The 19,351-nt window shown below is 32.8% G+C and overlaps 2 protein-coding genes across 3 annotated transcripts; one reads left to right on the forward strand and one right to left on the reverse strand.

The window, feature by feature from the left end:
- Positions 1–959: 959 nt before the first annotated feature.
- Positions 960–6,381, forward strand: LOC122586548 (aspartic proteinase Asp1-like). 2 transcript variants are annotated; one of them, XM_043758537.1, is made up of 9 exons: positions 960–1,350; positions 2,734–2,851; positions 4,085–4,311; positions 4,423–4,656; positions 5,067–5,205; positions 5,306–5,500; positions 5,583–5,655; positions 5,737–5,824; positions 6,118–6,210. In XM_043758537.1, exons 1-9 carry the CDS (start codon positions 1,199–1,201, stop codon positions 6,119–6,121), a joined length of 1,230 nt encoding a protein of 409 aa, XP_043614472.1. In that variant the 5' UTR covers positions 960–1,198; the 3' UTR covers positions 6,122–6,210. The 2 variants fall into 2 exon arrangements, with proteins under 2 accessions (XP_043614472.1, XP_043614470.1); XM_043758535.1 differs by having other exon boundaries at positions 961–1,350; positions 6,113–6,381.
- Positions 6,225–13,949, reverse strand: LOC122586547 (kinesin-like protein KIN-7E, chloroplastic). Its single transcript, XM_043758534.1, has 25 exons — positions 13,665–13,949; positions 13,478–13,575; positions 12,932–13,021; positions 12,694–12,746; positions 12,454–12,519; positions 12,292–12,345; positions 12,082–12,141; positions 11,893–11,971; positions 11,615–11,682; positions 11,232–11,291; positions 11,038–11,142; positions 10,795–10,899; positions 10,534–10,641; positions 10,314–10,460; positions 10,054–10,236; positions 9,388–9,558; positions 9,045–9,281; positions 8,802–8,942; positions 8,564–8,689; positions 8,419–8,469; positions 8,255–8,302; positions 7,925–8,164; positions 7,132–7,821; positions 6,628–6,717; positions 6,225–6,493 (listed from the first exon to the last, which is right to left on the reverse strand). The coding sequence occupies exons 1-25, from the start codon at positions 13,859–13,861 to the stop codon at positions 6,479–6,481; spliced, it is 3,282 nt and encodes a 1,093-aa protein (XP_043614469.1). The 5' UTR covers positions 13,862–13,949; the 3' UTR covers positions 6,225–6,478.
- Positions 13,950–19,351: the final 5,402 nt, after the last annotated feature.

The following is a 19,351-nucleotide window of genomic DNA, read 5'->3' on the forward strand; positions in this document are numbered from 1 at the left end:
TTTTATCAAACCAATAGTATTTCTTATGTTATAAATAATTTATCATCTAAAAATTAATATAATAATCAACCTTAATTTTTATCAGTAACTTGTTTATTTTCAATGTCAATGTCAATATTATTATATTTTTTAATTATCCCAAACATCATCATGTTAAGTTTATTATATTAGGTTGTTTTGGCTTGATAATTTTTATAATTTTATAAAACTAACAATTTTAATCTGTGCTTTATGTCTACGTTAAGACTAGTTTGAGACTAGTCCTCCATAGAACACCATGCGATTGGACTTGTTTTTGTGACTCATCTCCTATGGACAGTTGCTTAAGTCTTTTTTCTTTTAAATTTTGTGAATATATAATTAAATAAGGGGATGGGAATATAAGGCTGTCGGATATCTAAGCTTAGTTGTGGAATACTCACATATTGTTTTTTTAATCCATAAAAATCATGGGGGCCCATGCATTTATTCATTAAACATGAAATAATAAAATATTAGTATGTGAGGGTTTCACACCTAAGCTTAGGTGCCGGACAGCCTTATATTCCCTTTTCCCATTAAATAAAAGATAGATCCAAGACTAATTATTGGTATAAATTTGGTTTTAGAAGTATTAGTTTTTGAATGATTTTGGGTTGGATCAGTGGTTGGAGCTCATGCCTCTAGAAACAGAGGTCATGGGTTCGATCCTCATGCCCAGTAAGGCTGAAGGTCTTTTTCTACCTATGGTAGAACTTGGAAGCAGCCTCTCTACCTTTGGTAGGGGTAAGGCTGTCTACATATCAACCTTCCCCATACACCGTCGGTATTAGGACCCAAAACCCGTGGAAGACGACGTTGAGAGTTATTTACTTTACTTTTAGTTTTTGAATGATTTTTTTATTAATGTGATGTTAATTAGGATTAGTTTTGCCGAGTCCTGAATTCAGCTTCTAAAAATAGAGATATAAACAACTTGGGAACGAATTATCACGAAAGAAGAGTCACAATATATATGTTGTTTATTAGATAGATTGTTGTTGATGATGATGATGATGATGATGTAATAACCGCGTGAGGCATTTCCAAGACACATAAAAAGCAAGTCCAAGTCTCTTGTCTGCTCCCTCTTTCTCTCTGAGTCAACAGAAAACCCCCATCATTTCATTCCAACTCTGTATCTAAAAATAATTGATTGATTGAGAGCACTCACTGAAATATGCATTCAGAAATGAAGTTGATGATAATAATAATATCTGTGTTAGCGGCGGTGGCATTAATTCAAGGATGTTACTCTGCTGCAAATCGCCACTCCAAATCCCCAACCTCTTCCGTCGTCTTTCCGGTCACCGGAAATGTTTATCCCAGGGGGTCCGTACCTTCCTACCTACCTACTTATATATACATACACACACACACACACACACACAGTTATAGTCACTCCCTCCCTCCTTACATTTTGTTACTCTACCTTTTCCTATTTTAATTAATTAATTAATTCTACAGATTCTGATTATATATAGTTTCAATATATATATATAATATATATATACACACACATACTCCCTCCCTCCCTCCTTACATTTTGTTACACTACCTTTTTTTCTATTTTATTCAATTTTAATTAATTAATTAATTCTACAGATTCTGATTATATATAGTTTCAATATGATGTTACTTTTAGCTGCCTCTGTGTGTGTCGATATGTACAGCTTAAGTACGATATACATGTCGAATATATATATATGGTGATGATCCGTACGCCAACTTTTTTTAGCCGTACACTGCCATACTTGGTATTGTCGGGAACCACATTTGGTAGTGTACGGCTGAAAAAATATGGTGTATGGATCACCTCTATATAGGAGGGATGAGGAAAGTGGCTTCCAGAAGCCGACACATCAGTTGTTTTTGAAAAAAATAAATGGAATCGGATTCTATATGTATAGAATCAATATTCATATGCACACTTGTATCTTAAGAGGATGTGCCACGTGTATTTTCAAGATCATGTTTTAGTTATATTGGTAGATATGTAGGGTCGGTCAGTAAGGGATTGGATCCACGGGGAATTCAGATTTCAGCTTTTCAGTTTAGTATTCGTGTAGGCAAAATGATGCTCGATTGAATTGTATGTTACTGGTTTATGGATTAATATGGAAAGACAGTTACAGGCCCAAGCAACTATCGTCATCTTCAGCTTAAATTATAGGTCCATAAAGAAGAAGAAAAGTAGAATCCCTATGATTTTAATTATTCACGTCTCGAAAAGTGATCATGGAGTTCCATCTAGCTTAGCATTCAAATCGTCAGATTTAGTATAAATTTGGTTACCTGTTGGTTATGATAATCTAGCTGATTTCTAAACTTCATTTTGCGAAGAGGAACTCATGTCTGGATTCAAGTTGGTATATGTGCTTGTTCAGTTTTGCCCTACGCTTAACTTGTATCAGATAGTCTTTCCTTCCATTCTATACAACTGAAAAGATGAGAATTACAGAACATTCTATATGACTGTAAAGATGAGTATTACAGAACATGATACCTAGCATAAGTAACACTTGTCAAGCTTTGATCCCCTGACAATAAATTGAATTGAGTAATATTGAAATGTGTCACTTTTCGACATTTATAGTGTTATGATGTACTGTTACATCTTTGTAAACTGTATAAACTTTTCATATTGGTGGTACACAGGGACAAATAAGTCTTACTATTTGTGATTAAAGTGATGAAGAGAACTTGCATGTGCAGGTACTATCATGCGACAGTGAACATTGGAAATCCGCCAAAACCTTATTTCTTAGATATTGACACCGGCAGTGATCTCACTTGGCTTCAGTGTGATGTACCTTGTGTCAAATGTCTCCCGGTAATCCTTCTATCACTCTCACAAAAGTTTAATCATGCATACCAAGGTTGAGCCAAAAAAAAAAAAAAAGAAGAAGAGAAAAGAATAGGAGGGGGTAGTGGGTGGAGTTGATAGCGGTACTCGTCTTCATTACCCAACCTTGTTATTTCATTTGTTTAATCTTGATGATATTTAGAGTCGAACAACTTAATGATCCTGTGGGCGTTGCCCTAATTGGCTAAACAGACAACTAAGCTGCATATATGTCTTTAACACTCAAGTGGTATCTTCATATAGGTTTCAGTGCTGTGACTAGGATGTCAAATACGACTTTTTTTTGTGGAAGATGCTTAATGGCACACTTGAGCTGATATCACCTTGGTGAAAACAAACTATCAAATCTAGTAGATTTTTGCATCATTTTGTAGGTGATTGTTGCATTATCTTGTAGGTGATCATGTCAGCGCATAGTGTCTTGTGTTACCAATAGTGAGTTTTCGTGCTGTTCCATCAACTCGTTCACTCTCATGAGTCTTTTCCATGTATCCTTAGTGAGCTTGCTTAGTATCTTGATACTACTGATTGGATTAACGAAGATTAGTTTTTTTTTTCCTTTCGTGAGGTATATGCACTTTAGATATCAGGATGTAACAATAATCAATTTCATTGAAACTAATTCTAAATTTGCACTCGGTGCACATTGCACATCTGCAAGCTCTTTCAAAAATCTATGTCTTAGCATGAGAGGGGTTGGTCTTTGAACATTGTGTTGAAATAGGATGGACCCCTCTATATTTGAAGGAGAATGGAAGATTAGCACTGATGTGCAAGTTGGAAAAAGTAGAAATGCAACATTCATATGGGTTGTGTATGTAACATAATAGACCTTAACTGTTACTTGACCTACTAACCCTTTTATAGAATTTGTTGTTTGTTGGTTTGCCCAACTTTAAGAAACTATGATTTCTAATTGTGGCTTTCCTATATATGTAAGACCAGATATTTTTAATTAAACAGGATTTTCATTGAAAATATGCTTTGTCTTTTTGTTGTAATGATAAGATCTTGTGTGAAACTGCGTTTGATTCCTGCGGGATTCTTTCATAATCTTGTTGCCCTATCGATAACCTACTTGAGGTGGAAAAGAGCAAAGGATAAGTCATACACATAATAAGCCTTGTAAACGAATAAAAATGTATATACCAGTTATTATCCAGAGTAAACAGCAATCAAACAGTTGTTTTGATTTTGTAGGCACCTCACAAGCCTTATAAGCCTAACAAAGACCTTGTGGCATGCATGGATCCACTGTGTGCATCTGTTCACTGGCCAGATAACTACGACTGTAAGTCTTCACAGGATCAGTGTGACTATGAAGTTCAGTATGCCGATCATGGTTCGTCTCTTGGTCTATTGGTTAAAGATTGGTTTCCCTTACAATACATCAATGGAAGTGTAGCCAAACCTCGTCTTGCATTTGGGTCAGCCTCTTTTAATTCCTTTTTTTTTGTTGCAAATGATTTAGAAAAAGAAAAAAAAAACAACTGTGATTTATCTGCATGACTTCTAACATTCTAGTTAACTACTCTCAGATGTGGTTACAATCAAGAAGTTCTAGCCTCTATGGACCCACCGTACACTGATGGGATTCTTGGTCTAGGGGTAGGCAAAGCAAGCATCTTACAACAGCTACATGAACTTGGTGTCACAAAAAATGTAGTGGGCCATTGTCTTAGTGCACAAGGAGACGGATATTTGTTTTTTGGTGATGAACTTGTTCCTTCTGCAGGGGTGGTCTGGACACCCATGTCAACAACTGATATAGAGTGAGATATCTTTTTTAATAACTATGCATCTGATTTTTCTGTAGTTTTGCATAGAAAGGTAACTTAGCGTGGTCTAATTCTGTTTTGGATAATCATGTTTATTTTCATCCTTGAAATCTGTTGGAAGTTTTATCTTTTGATTAAGAAAAACCCAGAAAATCAAAGTTTTCTACTTAAGATGATCCGCACAGTTCACCAAACAAAATTAATTATTAGGTGACCATTATCTGACCTTGTTTACTTTTTGTAGTCACATAAAACCAGTAACTGATTGACAATGTTGAGCATTTCCATAATTAGGATGAGTGAAAATATATATGATTTAACCAAAACCATAATGAAACTAAATTTTGTTACCTTTTTATGCAATCAAAAACTTAAAATGAACATAATGGCTATGCTCTTTACAGAAAACACTACTCACTGGGAACTGCCGAGCTCTATGTTGGTGGAAAGAAAAGTGGGATAAAAGGCCTCCCCATAGTGTTTGATAGTGGAAGTACCTACACTTATTTGAATGCAGAAGCTTATAAAGCTCTACTTTCAATGGTAAGGGGGAGAATCATTGTCCTGTATTTTTTGGTGATTGTATTATAGTCCAATTTTACCTTGTCATTGATGGGGTTAACATTCAACTTTAACTCTGCAGCTTATGAAAGACTTAAAGGGAAAGCACATTGACATTGCAACTGATGATGAAAGCCTTCCTGTATGTTGGAAAGGATCAAAACCTTTCAAATCTATTCAAGATGTCAAAAACCTTTTTAAGCCAATAATGTTGAGCTTTGCAAACTCAAAGAATGCTCGGTTGCAGTTTGACCCTGAAGCATATCTTATTATCAGTGTAAGAACTATTCTTGTTATATTAACGAACCATTCTTTTTGTTGTCCAAAGTTTTAGTTTAACATATAAACAACTGTTGCAGAAACATGGAAATGTTTGTCTTGGGATCTTGAATGGCTCAGAAGTCGGCCTAGAAAGTGTTAATCTAATTGGAGGTAAAAAGCTTAAGAGATGAATTAGTCCAACAAAATATTCTTTTGTGTGTATGCATAATAATGTGTTTTTTTTATCTGCAGACATTTCAATGCTAGACAAAATTATCCTCTATGACAATGAGAATCAACGAATAGGATGGGCTCCTGCAAACTGCAACAAGCTTCCGAGGTCTAAAGTCTTTATCTTATAACTAGAATCATACTGATCAGTTTCTACCAGCTTTGTATATTAAATTGTGTTTGTTATTTGTTGGTGAAATATTGAAAGATGAAAATAATTGACTGAATTTTAATTTTTTTTTATTAGTGAAGGTCCTCAAAATATTCAAAATTTAAGATTTAAATCCAATTGCTTTACTATGTAGTATAGAACTATAAATATAGATTATAGATTCCATAAACTAGAAAAGATAAAAGGCTTTTTATGCAATAAGATCCTTTTCTTGCTTTTTGGCAGCGTAGGTGACAGAGATCCAGATTATGGAGGCCTTTGCAGGACCTATGGTTCAAGCATGGGCATTTTTCAGTCCCATTGTGCTGCATATTGACCTGTTAACTAGCTAAGAAGATTGATAAATAAAAAGCTTCCACACTCTGATGGAAGACACAATTATTATATATTGCTAGTAAATACATAAGTTGTTACAAGATGTAACTTTTAGTAGTAACAGATGTACATTCTGGGACATGAAAATTTTGAGGAAAACCAAGACTATTTCAAAGGTTTCTGCGGCTAGCTAAAAATTTCCTGCCTTGTAGCTTTTGACCTTTTGTTTCCTTCGACATAACAGATGCTTCAGTTGGACAACTGCACATGGCATCGTCATCTGTACAATGCCTGCTTAATCAACAGACAACATCATTAAATTACTAAATAGCATGAAATTTTCAATCATGATCTATTTCTCAATGAGCTTTAAAAAGCACTAGATCAAAATTCGGGGAGTATCTTTGTTCTATTAGCCACATTACCTTTGTATGACAGATCTTGGTTATTGCCTCCACATGTAGGTTTTGGAGTTCCTCCAACGAAGCAATGTCCAAACCAGCAATATCATCACCCTGACATGGAGGAAATTGAGTGTTAGTACAAAAAGATGGATAAGTTGATGAATCGGTTTCATACGAACAGTAAATAATTGACTTTTTTAAACAGAATAAATAGACTTGACCAATATAAAATCAGCATAAAAGATTAGCATACACCAATAGACATTAAGCAAAATCCTAAGCAACTCAAATACTTTATATCCCAGGCACTCTATATTAACCATAGACGAGACTGAGAAACACAAACATATGTTGAATACTTTCACAGTTTCACCATATAACTAACAAATAGGTTTATCAGATACTACAAGAAAATTGCATGGTCTTACTTCAAGTAACTAATTGCATATGTTGCCAGTGATTTCTATGTATCATATCCCTAAGATGAGAATTCAAAATGTGCGTATCAGAAAGGAAAAGGAGTACCTTTAATCGTGAAATATAACTGTCCAGTTCCTTGTACCTTTCTTTTTCTTTACGATACAATAGTCTTAATTCATTAAGTGAACTTGTCTCATCCGGGACTGAAACCACATCATCCTCAAAAACCTCATTGCTTCGGACATTTGCCGAAAAATCGTCGACTCCTGTTTGCAAAATTCTAGAATTAATTTCAGAAGTAGCAGAGTTCTTAAGCTTTGCAACAAGGGCCCACGTGTTTGCCAGCTCAGCTTCCAAATCCTCCTCACGTCGTTTAGCTATATCTAGTCGTTTCCTTAGCTCACCTTCTAGCTTATCTCTCTCTGAGAGTGCACTAACCAATGAAGCTTCTCTCTGGTGTCTTGCTTTAAGCTCTTTCTGCAACTCCTCTGTAAGAATACCATCTTCTGGTTTTTTAAAATGTACGTCTGGACGACTACCAATATCATAATTTTTTTGATATAAGTTGGAGTAGCAAGCCTCTTTGGTAGCAGCAAGCTCAGCATTAAGTTTAGCATTTTGATAGGAAAGTTTTGTTACTTCTGCAGCTAAGTTTCTGAGCTCAACTGCTGCAGCTGCAGCCAGTTCCTTTGCATATGAACCTTCATTAGCCAACTTTTGGCTGCACATCATAAGCTCGTCCTTTTCTTCAGCCATCTGCGCCTTCTCTTTCTTCAACGTCTCTATCTCAGCAGCCTGAGCCAACATAACTTGCATTTGTTAAGCTACATCACTTTTATTCTCTCCCAAATTTTTACAACAAAGAATAGCAGAAAGAGAGAAAAGGGATTTATTTAACCTGTATAAGAAATTGAGAATTCAGATATGCATCACCGCAATCACTACTGCCTTGTATGGAGTCCTCTTGGGAGAACACTTTATTCAAACTTATAACACTAGTTGGTGTACTTTCACTGACAGAATTTTCTTCATTGACATCCTTTTTACATTGAGAATGTGAGTTGTTATCTGCTATTAGGGAGTCCAGCTGTTGCCTTAGTAAAAGAATGGTTTGCTGCATTTCCGTGTTCTCAGATACCTGAGCAGCAATAATTATTTGTTAGAACTCAACAATAAACCTAAACTTGATGGAGATACAATACTAACATACTATAATACGGAATAATACCTTAACTTGCAGTTGCTCCTGTAGAATCCTGTTATCTGCTGTTTTAATCTTTGACATATATAGAACAATGAGATATTAATATTATTTTGGCAATATTTTCCATTTCATAATATTTACTTTCAAGAAGTTAACAAATTAATGAAGATATATAGGGTAAAACCTACCTCAAGTTCAAATGTTTTTTCATTTAGTTGAGTTACAAGCTTAGAGGGAACCTATGGAGTGAAATACGTTCACAGTAAGAGAGAAATCAGTATGGTAAAGCAGCCTGGTGAAACTCGATAATAATTACGTAGAATCACACGTTACCTGAGATATTTCAAGGCTTTTTAAATTATGGGGATTCATCTCTGCTGAACTAATCATCCGTTGCTCTAGCAGATGTATCTGAGATTTCTTTCCTCTAATATCATATTTCAACTTTTGCATTTGTTCCTAAATAACATATTTGACCATCAAAGCAACATTTCAGAGGTCAAAGTATGATTTGACTGAAAAGTGAAATCTTCCAATGTAACGTCAAAGCCGTGCAATGAAATTAGCTAACCTGAAGTTGCGAGTCATTAGGTCTATTAGCTGCTTGCTCTGAGAGCCTTTTCAGAGAGCTAGTGCAAAGTGCCACCTCACCAGATAACATTTTCACTTGCTCACGGAGTAAGTCCATTTGGTCAATAATTGTACTTCCAGTCTGAGAGAGACACTCATAATCAAATTCATTTAATATATCAAAGGAAGCATGAGGCGATGAATGCGAATAGTTTACACATCAAATGTTTTGTTCGTCTCTTACCGGAGGTAATGGCCGACCTCCAGTAGTTGCACTGAACAGTTCACCGGCTTGTGTTACTTGCAGTAGCGGATCAGCAACTGCCATGTCATCCACTCTTCTTCCAACAGATTTTCTAAGTCCATCTCTTGTGCCACTAAGCACAGATCTACTATTGGATGATCTGGAGGATGTAGGTGAATCACTTGCAGAACTTTCAAGATCAATACGTGGTGATAAATCAGCTAAATAGTCAGGCTTCTGCAAAAAGAATTCATAATTCAGATCTCCAATATGAACATAGAAACATCAATTATCATCTGCCAACATAGAAGCAGTCCCACATTATTTTGTCTTAGAAACATACTTTTAGCTTGAACCATCCAAGCATTCCTTTTTTCCTGTTCTTTCTGTAATCTTTGACTAGCTCATCAAGATTAGCCACATCAGACTTCCCTACTCCTGAAAACTCAGAATCGATGCTTCGCGAATCATCATCAATAAAGATCCCCCGCTTTTTGTCTGGTAAGTGTATTAGCTGTATCAATGTGTTATATGTATAAGTATTCAATTAAATACCAATAGCTGTTGGAAATGTAACACCAAAATGAATATGCAAGGTTTAAAACTTACTAATCCATTCTCATAAACTGAACTAAAGGCTGCCAGTTCAAACCCATTTGCCTAAGAAATGGGCTGGTTTTGAGTCGTTTTCGTATCCAAATGATAAACTTAGATATAACGGTAATGGGTCAATAGGTCAACTGAGTAGAAAGTCGCCCAAACAGTTGATAAAAATTAAGTCCCCTTGATCACTTCATTATAAAACTAATTAAAGGTTCATTCAAAAATGTAGTCTTTACAATCCTATCTGATGCATTAGTGAACTAAAAACTTCAGGAGAAAATGAACAAAAAAGGAGTTGAAGGACCAACCTAACCCCGCCCATTTAACCCATACCAAAAACTGCCTAGTTTGACCTGTTACACTACCCGCCAACTTTTTGACCCCACACAGAACAGATATTACATACTTCATCTTCACCAAAGGAATGCCTCCTTCGGTGATCTGGATTTCCAGGTATATTTTGTCCCATTGTGCTCTTCGTGGAGACCAAAATTAGTTTAGTCAATCTTTGGATCCTTCCCATCAATGCCGCTTTGGCTTGCTCTTCCTCCTCTAATCTTGACTGTAATTTAACTTGTCCAGCTTCCAACTGCCACATGTTAACCAAAATGTTATTACAGTAACTATTTGCAAATTTGGAATAACTTATCATTACACAAAACAAACCTGAAGTTTCATATTAACCAAATCCTCTTGGTTTGGTGCCATCATGGATTGATTCTCCATCATACCACGTTTTAATTGCTGAAGCTCTTGTTTTAAACTGGAAATTTCCTTTTGATACTTCTTGATAAGCGATTTCTCGTCAATAATCTGAAGTTCAAGCATAAAGAGGTCAGAAAGAAAGCCAGTTTTGGGAAGTCAAGATGGTTTGATCCAGTGTCACCTTATTCTGTGAAGCCTTTATTTCCACATGCTTACTACGATGTGCAAACTTGAGGGTATTGTGTGTTTCCTCTGTATTGCTTGAAGCAGGAGTCACAGTACATATAAGCTACGCCAAGGTCCAAAAAAAGTCAAGAAGTATCGATACTTAGATAGTTCAATTAAGACATCAAATTGCTATACAATTGAGGATAAATTTTACATGTTGAAGTACCAGAAAGGTTAATGAAAGCAACTTAAAAAAAAAGTTACTTGAACTTACAGAAACTCGTCCATGACCACTAAGAGATGACTGCAACAACCGTGTAAGCTTTGAATCTCGATAAGGAATGTGAACAGCCTTACCCTCTGTTAGTTTAGATATCACCTGTATATAAAACATGGATCTCAAATGAAACACAGGTCCCTAACATCAAATATACCTACAGGCTATAGGTAATCTCAAACTTCAAACTTTACATTCTGAAGTCCCCCGATTTAAGAAAGAAATAGCATTTAATCTTACTGTGCCAAGTGTAAGCAGGCTCTTATTTATGTATGAGCCTTCTTTCCTCCTCATTCCTGTTGTCTCCGTCTTAGAACTTTCAGATCCTGCCAGGTCAATTAAGTGCTACAAAAAAAAAAAAGAGTGAATCAATAAACATGGTTTGATACATATATCAACCCAGATATATAATAAAGAAAATCCCTTTGCAATACCAGCTGTGATAACTTTACTTCATCTTCCTGATTTTCCCCACATGGACTGCTTTCAATCATCTAGTAGACAAATGGACATAAAACCTTTCAGATTATTACTTTGAAATTGAAAGCCATGTGAGAATAATGAGTGATGAGGATAAGAATCATTGGATCCTAATTGTTAATGAAGCACACATATTATATAAATCATGTAACTTTACCTAATTAACTCTGGTTCTCACAAATTTAAACTTCGAAAAGTGTTAGATTTTCTATAAATCATGTTAAGAACAAATAAAATATAAAGTGACCAATGGGACATACTCAAACCTTAAGAGATAAACACAACAATATTACATACATATACAAGATCGTGTAAAAAAAAAACAATATTATATTACCAGGGTGAATATAGTATGGCTACGACTGCTGAGTAAGTTGAAGTTATTCGAACCTACATGCCTATGTGCTGCAACCATAAAAAGCATAAACAGTTAAACACAAAATTAGAAAATCGGATGCTTGAATATAGGGCATGTAGCCATCAAAATATGTAAAGCACACCAAGTACATAAATATGGTACACAACATAATCATATTTATTCTACTTTTTGCTTCAAGGTTAGATTTTTTCAGCATCTATTTTCAATATAAAGGGAGAAAATAGAAACAGTCATACCTTCTCCGGATGCTATCAATGAAAGAGCATGAGCAGGTGACAAAACAACTTCCTCCTTGATTCCCTCAACATAAGTTCCCTGTCATGTGCAAACCCAATATGAGACCAAATTTAAATTAGTGAACTACTTATATAATATTCAACAGATGATAAAGAAACCTTAAAGGAACATGATATTAACATATGAACCTGATTATCTTCTCGTATTCGTAAGTTCTGGCCTGTTGGGTCAAGCAAGTCATTTATGACCTTGGAGAAAAGAAACACATTAGCATAACATAAGGCACATAAAACCACTCTATAGTGCAGTATGAATCCTCAGCATGACCTTCGATTGGTTACTCCATATCGCAATCTCCCAAGAAAGGAGAAACCAAACATTATAAAAAAGGTGCACACCTCATTATAGATCTCCAGATATGATACACGAAGCAGAAACTCCCGTCCAGGTGTCTGATGAAATTACAGTTCTTTTAGTGTGTAATGAAACAAATCCATCCTAACTTTACAAGTTAGCGCCCATTCAGGCAAGATAGCATTGGGTGAAGAAACAGCATTTACCTCTTGAATAATCCCAAACACATCCTTCACGGCCAAAGGAATAATACCAGGTGACTTCTGCTCGCCCTACACATACCATAGACTCTAATTAGCAACTACGGTTATATCTAAATCTCGTCCAAATAGGACAAAGAGCAATATAGGATTAAAGAAAAATTAACAAAAAAAATACTATAATGTACGTTACAAGACGGCATAATGAATAATGGCAAAGCAAAAGATATAAATAAATTGGCATACATGCATTGTATGAGTCTTCCCACTGCTAGTCACGCCATATGCAAAGACTGTGCCTGCATAATTATATTATACATGTAAACAGGCACATTGAGATTAATTTAATGACATGTTAGATTTAACAAAGCTGTAAGATTCAGATACAAAAATAATCCAAGCTTCCAATGACTCAACAAAACATTAACATATGATAATCAAAAGCAAAAATATTTTGTTATATTTTTAGATCATATAAGAATACCATTAATTCCCTCCATGGCACCATTAACAACATGATGAGCTGCAACATCATAAACCTGCCGTGTTGTCGTTGCTGGTCCAAACACTCTGTCTGTATTAACAATATGATACATATATACATCAAAAAAATCTATACAATAATAAAGATTAAAAGTTACTAAAATGATCAAGTAGTAAACTTTCAAATTTGTTTCAATTAAGTAACAATGTGTGCTCCGTGTATATAAACAGAGCGAATTCTAGCCGGAAAAAAGCTTAAAGTATGTTCAGATGAACCCACAAACATCAAGTACATTACTGATATTACAGTTACTAACATTGCCTATCTAAGAACAAAAGTGTAAGTAGGTTGTTATTTAACGAATTTCACCCAAATAAATTTAAGAATCATTCACATAATCGATTAATTGAACACGAAAATGACTTAAATTTAGTTGCTACTATTTAAGAAATTCCTTCCTCCCCCAAAAAAAACTATCCTAAATGAATTAAGTAAAGCATAAACTACAACACATTCTAATAGAAACAAATGAGCTGCTAGACTAACCGAATCCGTAAGCAAATGCCGCATTAAACTCGTTTTGAATCGAGTAATCGCCATCAGCAAACCACGCAACCTCGTCTCCTTTACGGATCTCTCTCGAGCTGAAATAACAAACAAACAACAAATCACAAACAGTTATAACAAACTAATTGAAACACAAATCATTAATTAATTAAGAAAATGCTGTTACTTGAGAGGACGCAGTCTAACGGTAACGGTTACATTCTCTTTGACTTTATTTGAAGCAACTATTGGACTGTTACTGCGATTCGCCGGAGAAATCTGTGGTTTGGACCGGCGGGAAGAAGTGTCCGGCGGCGGTTCGGAAGATTTTCGAGACCTGAACGGAGAGATTGAAGCACGTGAAGAAGAAGATCTGGAGGACATGGTGGCGATTGACGACGGTGTGTGTGTGTGGTGGTGGTGGTTTTTGCCGCCCCCTTGGTTATCCCTCCAATTTTTTTTAACTTTGAATTTTTCAAAACCTCATATGAAATATTTTGGAATAGTGCTGCCGTTTTTTAATTTTTTACATGTCCTAAAACTTTTTTTTTCCAAAGCGCGTGTTAGTTTTTTAGTGGATCGAACCCTAACAATATGTTATTGTTGAAACCCAAAGACACTCTTGAAGACCAAGGGTGCGATAACACGGGATGCACGTGTCCGATTTGTTTATAGAAAAGGTCAATTAGGATAAAACTTGCTAATCTTTACTATTTAATAAAGCAAAAGCCTATTTTTATTTTTAGAAAGTTCTGTCTTTGAAATACCGAAAGTGCCCTTGGACATTTTATGTTTTTAATAAATTAATTTACACTTCAACCCTTATCTTCTAAAATATTTTCACTATCACCTTTACATCAACCTACAATCCTACACCATTTGACACCGCCACCACCACCAATAACATCATCACCGACAACACGTCCCCGCTAATGTCGCCGCATTGCGCGGGTACCATGCTCGTTTTGTTCAAACACAAAACAAAATTATGTTGTAAAATTACTCTAAAATACAATAATTAAATATGTGTTTGAATTAGTAAGGTGGTGGAACAGATTAAGCTGTTGTCGTTTTTGTGGATACAGAGTCGGTCAAAAACTACCAACCTAAGCGTGGAGCAATGGCGATAATTCGATTTGTCAAGTTTGGGGTAGTGTTGTTGTAATGATGTTTTGCTGCAATGTTGTTTTCGTACTGGCGTTTCATTGCTAACTTTGGTGTGTAAAAGTAATATGTAAATAAACCTTGTGTATTTGGTCAGCTTCGTAGTTGTTTGGATTGAATAAAAATTTTGTCGGTCGTTTTTAAAAAAAAAAAGGATGTGTTTGAATTAGTATAACAAAACAAATTCCAAATAATAATATTTCATCATTTTATGTCAACTTCTTCAAAGAGCAATGCATAATTCGTTGACATTTACATTGATATATTTGACTAAAATTGTGATTGTTGGAATTTTATATCTAGATGTTATTAATTTTTTACTAGATTTATAAACTATTTACCAAACTTGAACTTTAAAACAAATTACCCAACAATAAACCACACAAAAATTAAAACGAATAACAAGAAGAATTCTTTACAAATTTGACCTGCAAGTTCAATAAATTATATTTCTTTATCGAAACCCCCAACTGAAGATCCATATGGCAAGATCACAAATATACGTGTCTTGAAATCTTGAATCAATATATCAAAATTCATGAATAAATCCACAGTGGGAATTTTTGTGACTATACACTATTTTTCTTATCTTTTTCTCAGTGTTTTAAATACCGGTACGTACCGACCGGTATTATCCGGAATACCGGATACCGGGTGGTACCCCGGTACAATTATCCCGGTATATTGTTCGATATTTTCACTATTCAATATCGTCCGGTATTTTTCGATATTACCGGAATGGTAATACCAGTATTTTGATTTATTTTGTTTTTGAATCTTTTTTTAGTTATTGTTTATACACCCGCAAATATGTGCAAAAGTTAAAAAAAAATTAGCTAGAAAATGGTTCGTGGTAAAGACAAGATATACTTTGACCATACGTGCTCGAAATTTTTTGTCGATTCGGGGGAAGTTTTCGGAAAAGAAAAAACATTAGCACAAACAAATATAGAGACTACAACAAAGAGTAAAACTTAAAAATACAAGTATGTAAATTAAACTAAGAAATTCTTGACAAGATATGTTTTAACATGATATTTGTTTATAATATGCAAATCTATAGTTAAAGACATATAACCAATGATTTTTAAAATTAAAATGTAAAAAGTCACAAATAAAAACATAGAAGCAATTTATTTATTGAAAATGTGTAAATAAGAAAGAAGAAAAGAAAGTATATATGACATCATGTACTTTTATCAATATTGGTAGGAAACAATTCAAGCTTGACACATAAGAATTTTTCTAAATATATATTTTTTAGACAATCTTGTTTTATTATATCTCAATTAATTTCTATGCCCAGTTATATTAATATAGTCAAAACTAAACATTAAAAAAATTTAAAGTTATCGATGAAAATTTCAAAATTTACGGTTATATTTGCTTTTTCACTTCAAAATTTACAATTATAATTCAGTTTATGATTTTTCTTTCTAACTACATAAATTTTAATGTAATCAACATGATTAGTTTTATGATATTCTTAATTTCGTTACTCAATTCGCTCATGGTATATAATTAAGTGTTGTTGTGATTCTGGTTTGTAATGACATATGTGATGCTTTTACTATTGTATGGAAAGTTGTCTTAATGTTATTTGATAAAGACGACCCACAACTAAAAGAAGAGAGGATGAATGCGAATTTAAAATTTGATGATAACTTAAAAGAATTTTAATGTTTAATTTTCACTTAATTAACTTACTTGAACCTATTGAAATATTTCAATGACATATTAGATAAATTTCAAAAATAAAAATAATGACATATTTATCTATATAATTATTAAAACAGTAGGAAACCGAACGATTCTAGAGCCTCTAAAAAATCTAACCTATTTTATAAATTTGCTACGTAAGATTTAATCCTATGTGGCATCTCTACAATTTTTTGTCAAGATTTATTAATTTTTATTTATTATTATAGATTCAAAATAAAATAAAATTATTTCCTTCCAAATTAACCATATATATTTTATTTTAAAAGTATATTAGATATTTAATACATTATATTATAATAAGAATAAGAAGTTACGTATATTACTGTAAACAAATCTTTTATATTACTTTAAGACTTTTTTTTTGGTTAGATTTTAAAATTCTTCTATATTACTTGAAATATCACATTTTAAGAATTTTCTATATTATTTAAAATATATCGTTATACTTTAAATCCTATTGATTATATCATATCACCGTATGAATGTTTTTATTAGATTGGTTTTCTCTCAATATATATGATCCATCTCCAATTCAATATGAATATATGATATGTTTCTCTTACATGTTTTAGTTTTATTGGTTTGTAGTTTAATTTATATTTATAATTTTTTTTTTATATTTAATACAATGATTTTTCAAAGTTTATGAGTTCCTTATATTCAGATCTTTAGTTTGATACTTTAACAATAGTTGATTAAGATGCGATGATTGATGAGAGTAATTGATGTAAAGTTTATTTATCTATAATTTACAAGGGTATGTATTATTGTCTCTTTGTTTTTAGTTACATACATAAACCATTAAGGATTTGTTAATTTCCTGTTAATCGTTGTTGACATGGGTCTTACATTTATTGACTTTTGTTGTTCAATTAACTTTTGATCAGGCTATCAGCTGGAGAGTGAAATGGATGCGAACTAGAGTTTGTTATTTAATAGAGTTCAAGTTTCACATTCGATTTTTTTTCGCAGTTTTTATACTCTGTGCATCTTTGTTATTTTTTCAATGCATCATCTTTTGATTTATGTGGCCGCTTGATGTTATTAATACTAAAAAAATGGTAGATTGATGAGAACCGTTTGATCTCATGCATTTAATTGGTACCCACGTAACCTCCAACAAGGATAGTGTCAAAGTAAGTCTAACCACTTAAATTTAATTCTGCCTCTGACAAGATTTGAACTCAAGTTATTCCCAGAAAGTGGTAGCTGGTGGACATCTCTTCGTGTTATTAATACTATTATACTTATTTATTATGAAAAGTATTACTATTGATGATATTATTCATGTGATTAGATATAATTACATACGATATTGTTTTATTTTTATTTTTATATATCTACCAAATAAAGAATATCAATAAAAACTTTATTAAATTGATTGTTTTAAATAACCGCATATCGTGCGGGTAAAAATCCTAGTATAATATATAATAAAATAAATTTGGCATATATGATAATTTTTATAGTTAGCAATGATATATTTATTATTTTGGGTATTAGGAATGACATATATGATATTCTAAAATTTAATTAGGTAAATATACTATTTTGTTATTTACTAATTAATGACATATATGAAATTATCTTTTGTATTTTTCATTTTCTAATGTGATTACATGTTCTACTTCCTCATGTTGTTTATTACTTCAACTGTTCACCGTTAACATGTTGCACCTAAATAGTAACTACTCATTATCCTATTTGTACAAGCACATGAAAATATAATCCAAAAATGGCTTCTTGTACTGGTTATTAAAAGATTGTAATGATTACATCATTTAATTTTAACATACTTGTATGATCCAGGCTTCTAAGTTCTGATATCATCCAAAAAAGTTTGCCAAAATCCGAGTTTAATCTTGTAAGCGGATATCTTGCGAAGGCAAAAACCGATATCCATGTAGCTATTGTTATCAATGAAAAATAAACTAGGCAAAAAACCATATTATATAGATTCATATGTATCTCTCTTTCACAACGTAAATTACACAACAGTTTAATTAGTGTAATCTTTTTATTATACTAAAGCACAGTTGCTCTAATAAATTATCGACTAATCACAACTCTCAATTTTTTAATGTTGACTTTTGTTTTCAATTTTGACTTTAATTTACATTTTTTTGTTTTCATCACAAATTTACACTTTTTACCCGATAATTTTAATATAATAAACAAATATAATAGTAGCTAATATATATCCGATAAAATAATAATTAATATTTATCCAATAAAATAATAACTAATATATATCCAATTTACATGTTTTACCTTGTAATTTTAATATAATAATCAAATAATAATAGCTAATATATATCCGATAAAATAATAATTTATATTAATCCAATAAAATAATAACTAATATATATCTAATAATATGTTTTATCATATATATGTATATAATTAATTAAAAATAAATTAAATCTAATGTAAATATATTAAGATTTTAATAGTGATTGTACTATTTTAATTTTAATATATACTAAAAAATAGTTGAACTAATGACTTATTAACCAATCATATCGCTCGATTCATCTAATTGATTCTCGCTGATGTCATCATTTAGTTTTTTACATAATTTTATTTAATTAATAAAAACCAAAAAACTAAAATAATTAATTTTACAATGTTATTAAAAATCGGTTTCTATCTACAAAGCCCGGTTTTCACAAACGAACAATTGTACATTGCAGTATCTTGAGTTAAGTCGATAAGGGTTTTAAGGTGTTAATATGTGACAAAGATGAAAAGACAAAAAACACTACAACAAGTTTCTAACATAAAGAAGTCTTTCAAATGATGAAGGAGAGTATATCCTTCCAATGTTCTTTTATTACACTAGTTTTCTTTCTATTAGCTTAACATTCTTGGCATTTGAATTGAACACTTCGTATCCACTTATATATTTAACTTTGAACTTATAAGCTTTTATGAGTTACATGTATAATGTATTAATGTCTAATATTAATAATGTCATAAGTCTTGTGT

Source organism: Erigeron canadensis, chromosome 2 (genome assembly GCF_010389155.1).
Source record: "Erigeron canadensis isolate Cc75 chromosome 2, C_canadensis_v1, whole genome shotgun sequence".
In the NCBI taxonomy this organism is placed as follows: Eukaryota; Viridiplantae; Streptophyta; class Magnoliopsida; order Asterales; family Asteraceae; genus Erigeron; species Erigeron canadensis.

What these genes read in the sequence shown, in the direction of transcription:
- LOC122586548 (XM_043758535.1), top strand. Translation starts at nt 1,199, where the DNA reads ATGCATTCAGAAATGAAGTTGATGATAATAATAATATCTGTGTTAGCG. An exon ending in AAACCTCGTCTTGCATTTGG is followed by an intron (nt 4,312 to 4,422) that starts GTCAGCCTCTTT and finishes AACTACTCTCAG; the next exon opens with ATGTGGTTACAATCAAGAAG. An exon ending in AAGTGTTAATCTAATTGGAG is followed by an intron (nt 5,656 to 5,736) that starts GTAAAAAGCTTA and finishes TTTTATCTGCAG; the next exon opens with ACATTTCAATGCTAGACAAA.
- LOC122586547 (XM_043758534.1), bottom strand. Translation starts at nt 13,861, where the DNA reads ATGTCCTCCAGATCTTCTTCTTCACGTGCTTCAATCTCTCCGTTCAGG. An exon ending in TGGTTAATATGAAACTTCAG is followed by an intron (nt 10,237 to 10,313) that starts GTTTGTTTTGTG and finishes AACATGTGGCAG; the next exon opens with TTGGAAGCTGGACAAGTTAA. An exon ending in AAAGCCTTGAAATATCTCAG is followed by an intron (nt 8,470 to 8,563) that starts GTAACGTGTGAT and finishes TTCACTCCATAG; the next exon opens with GTTCCCTCTAAGCTTGTAAC.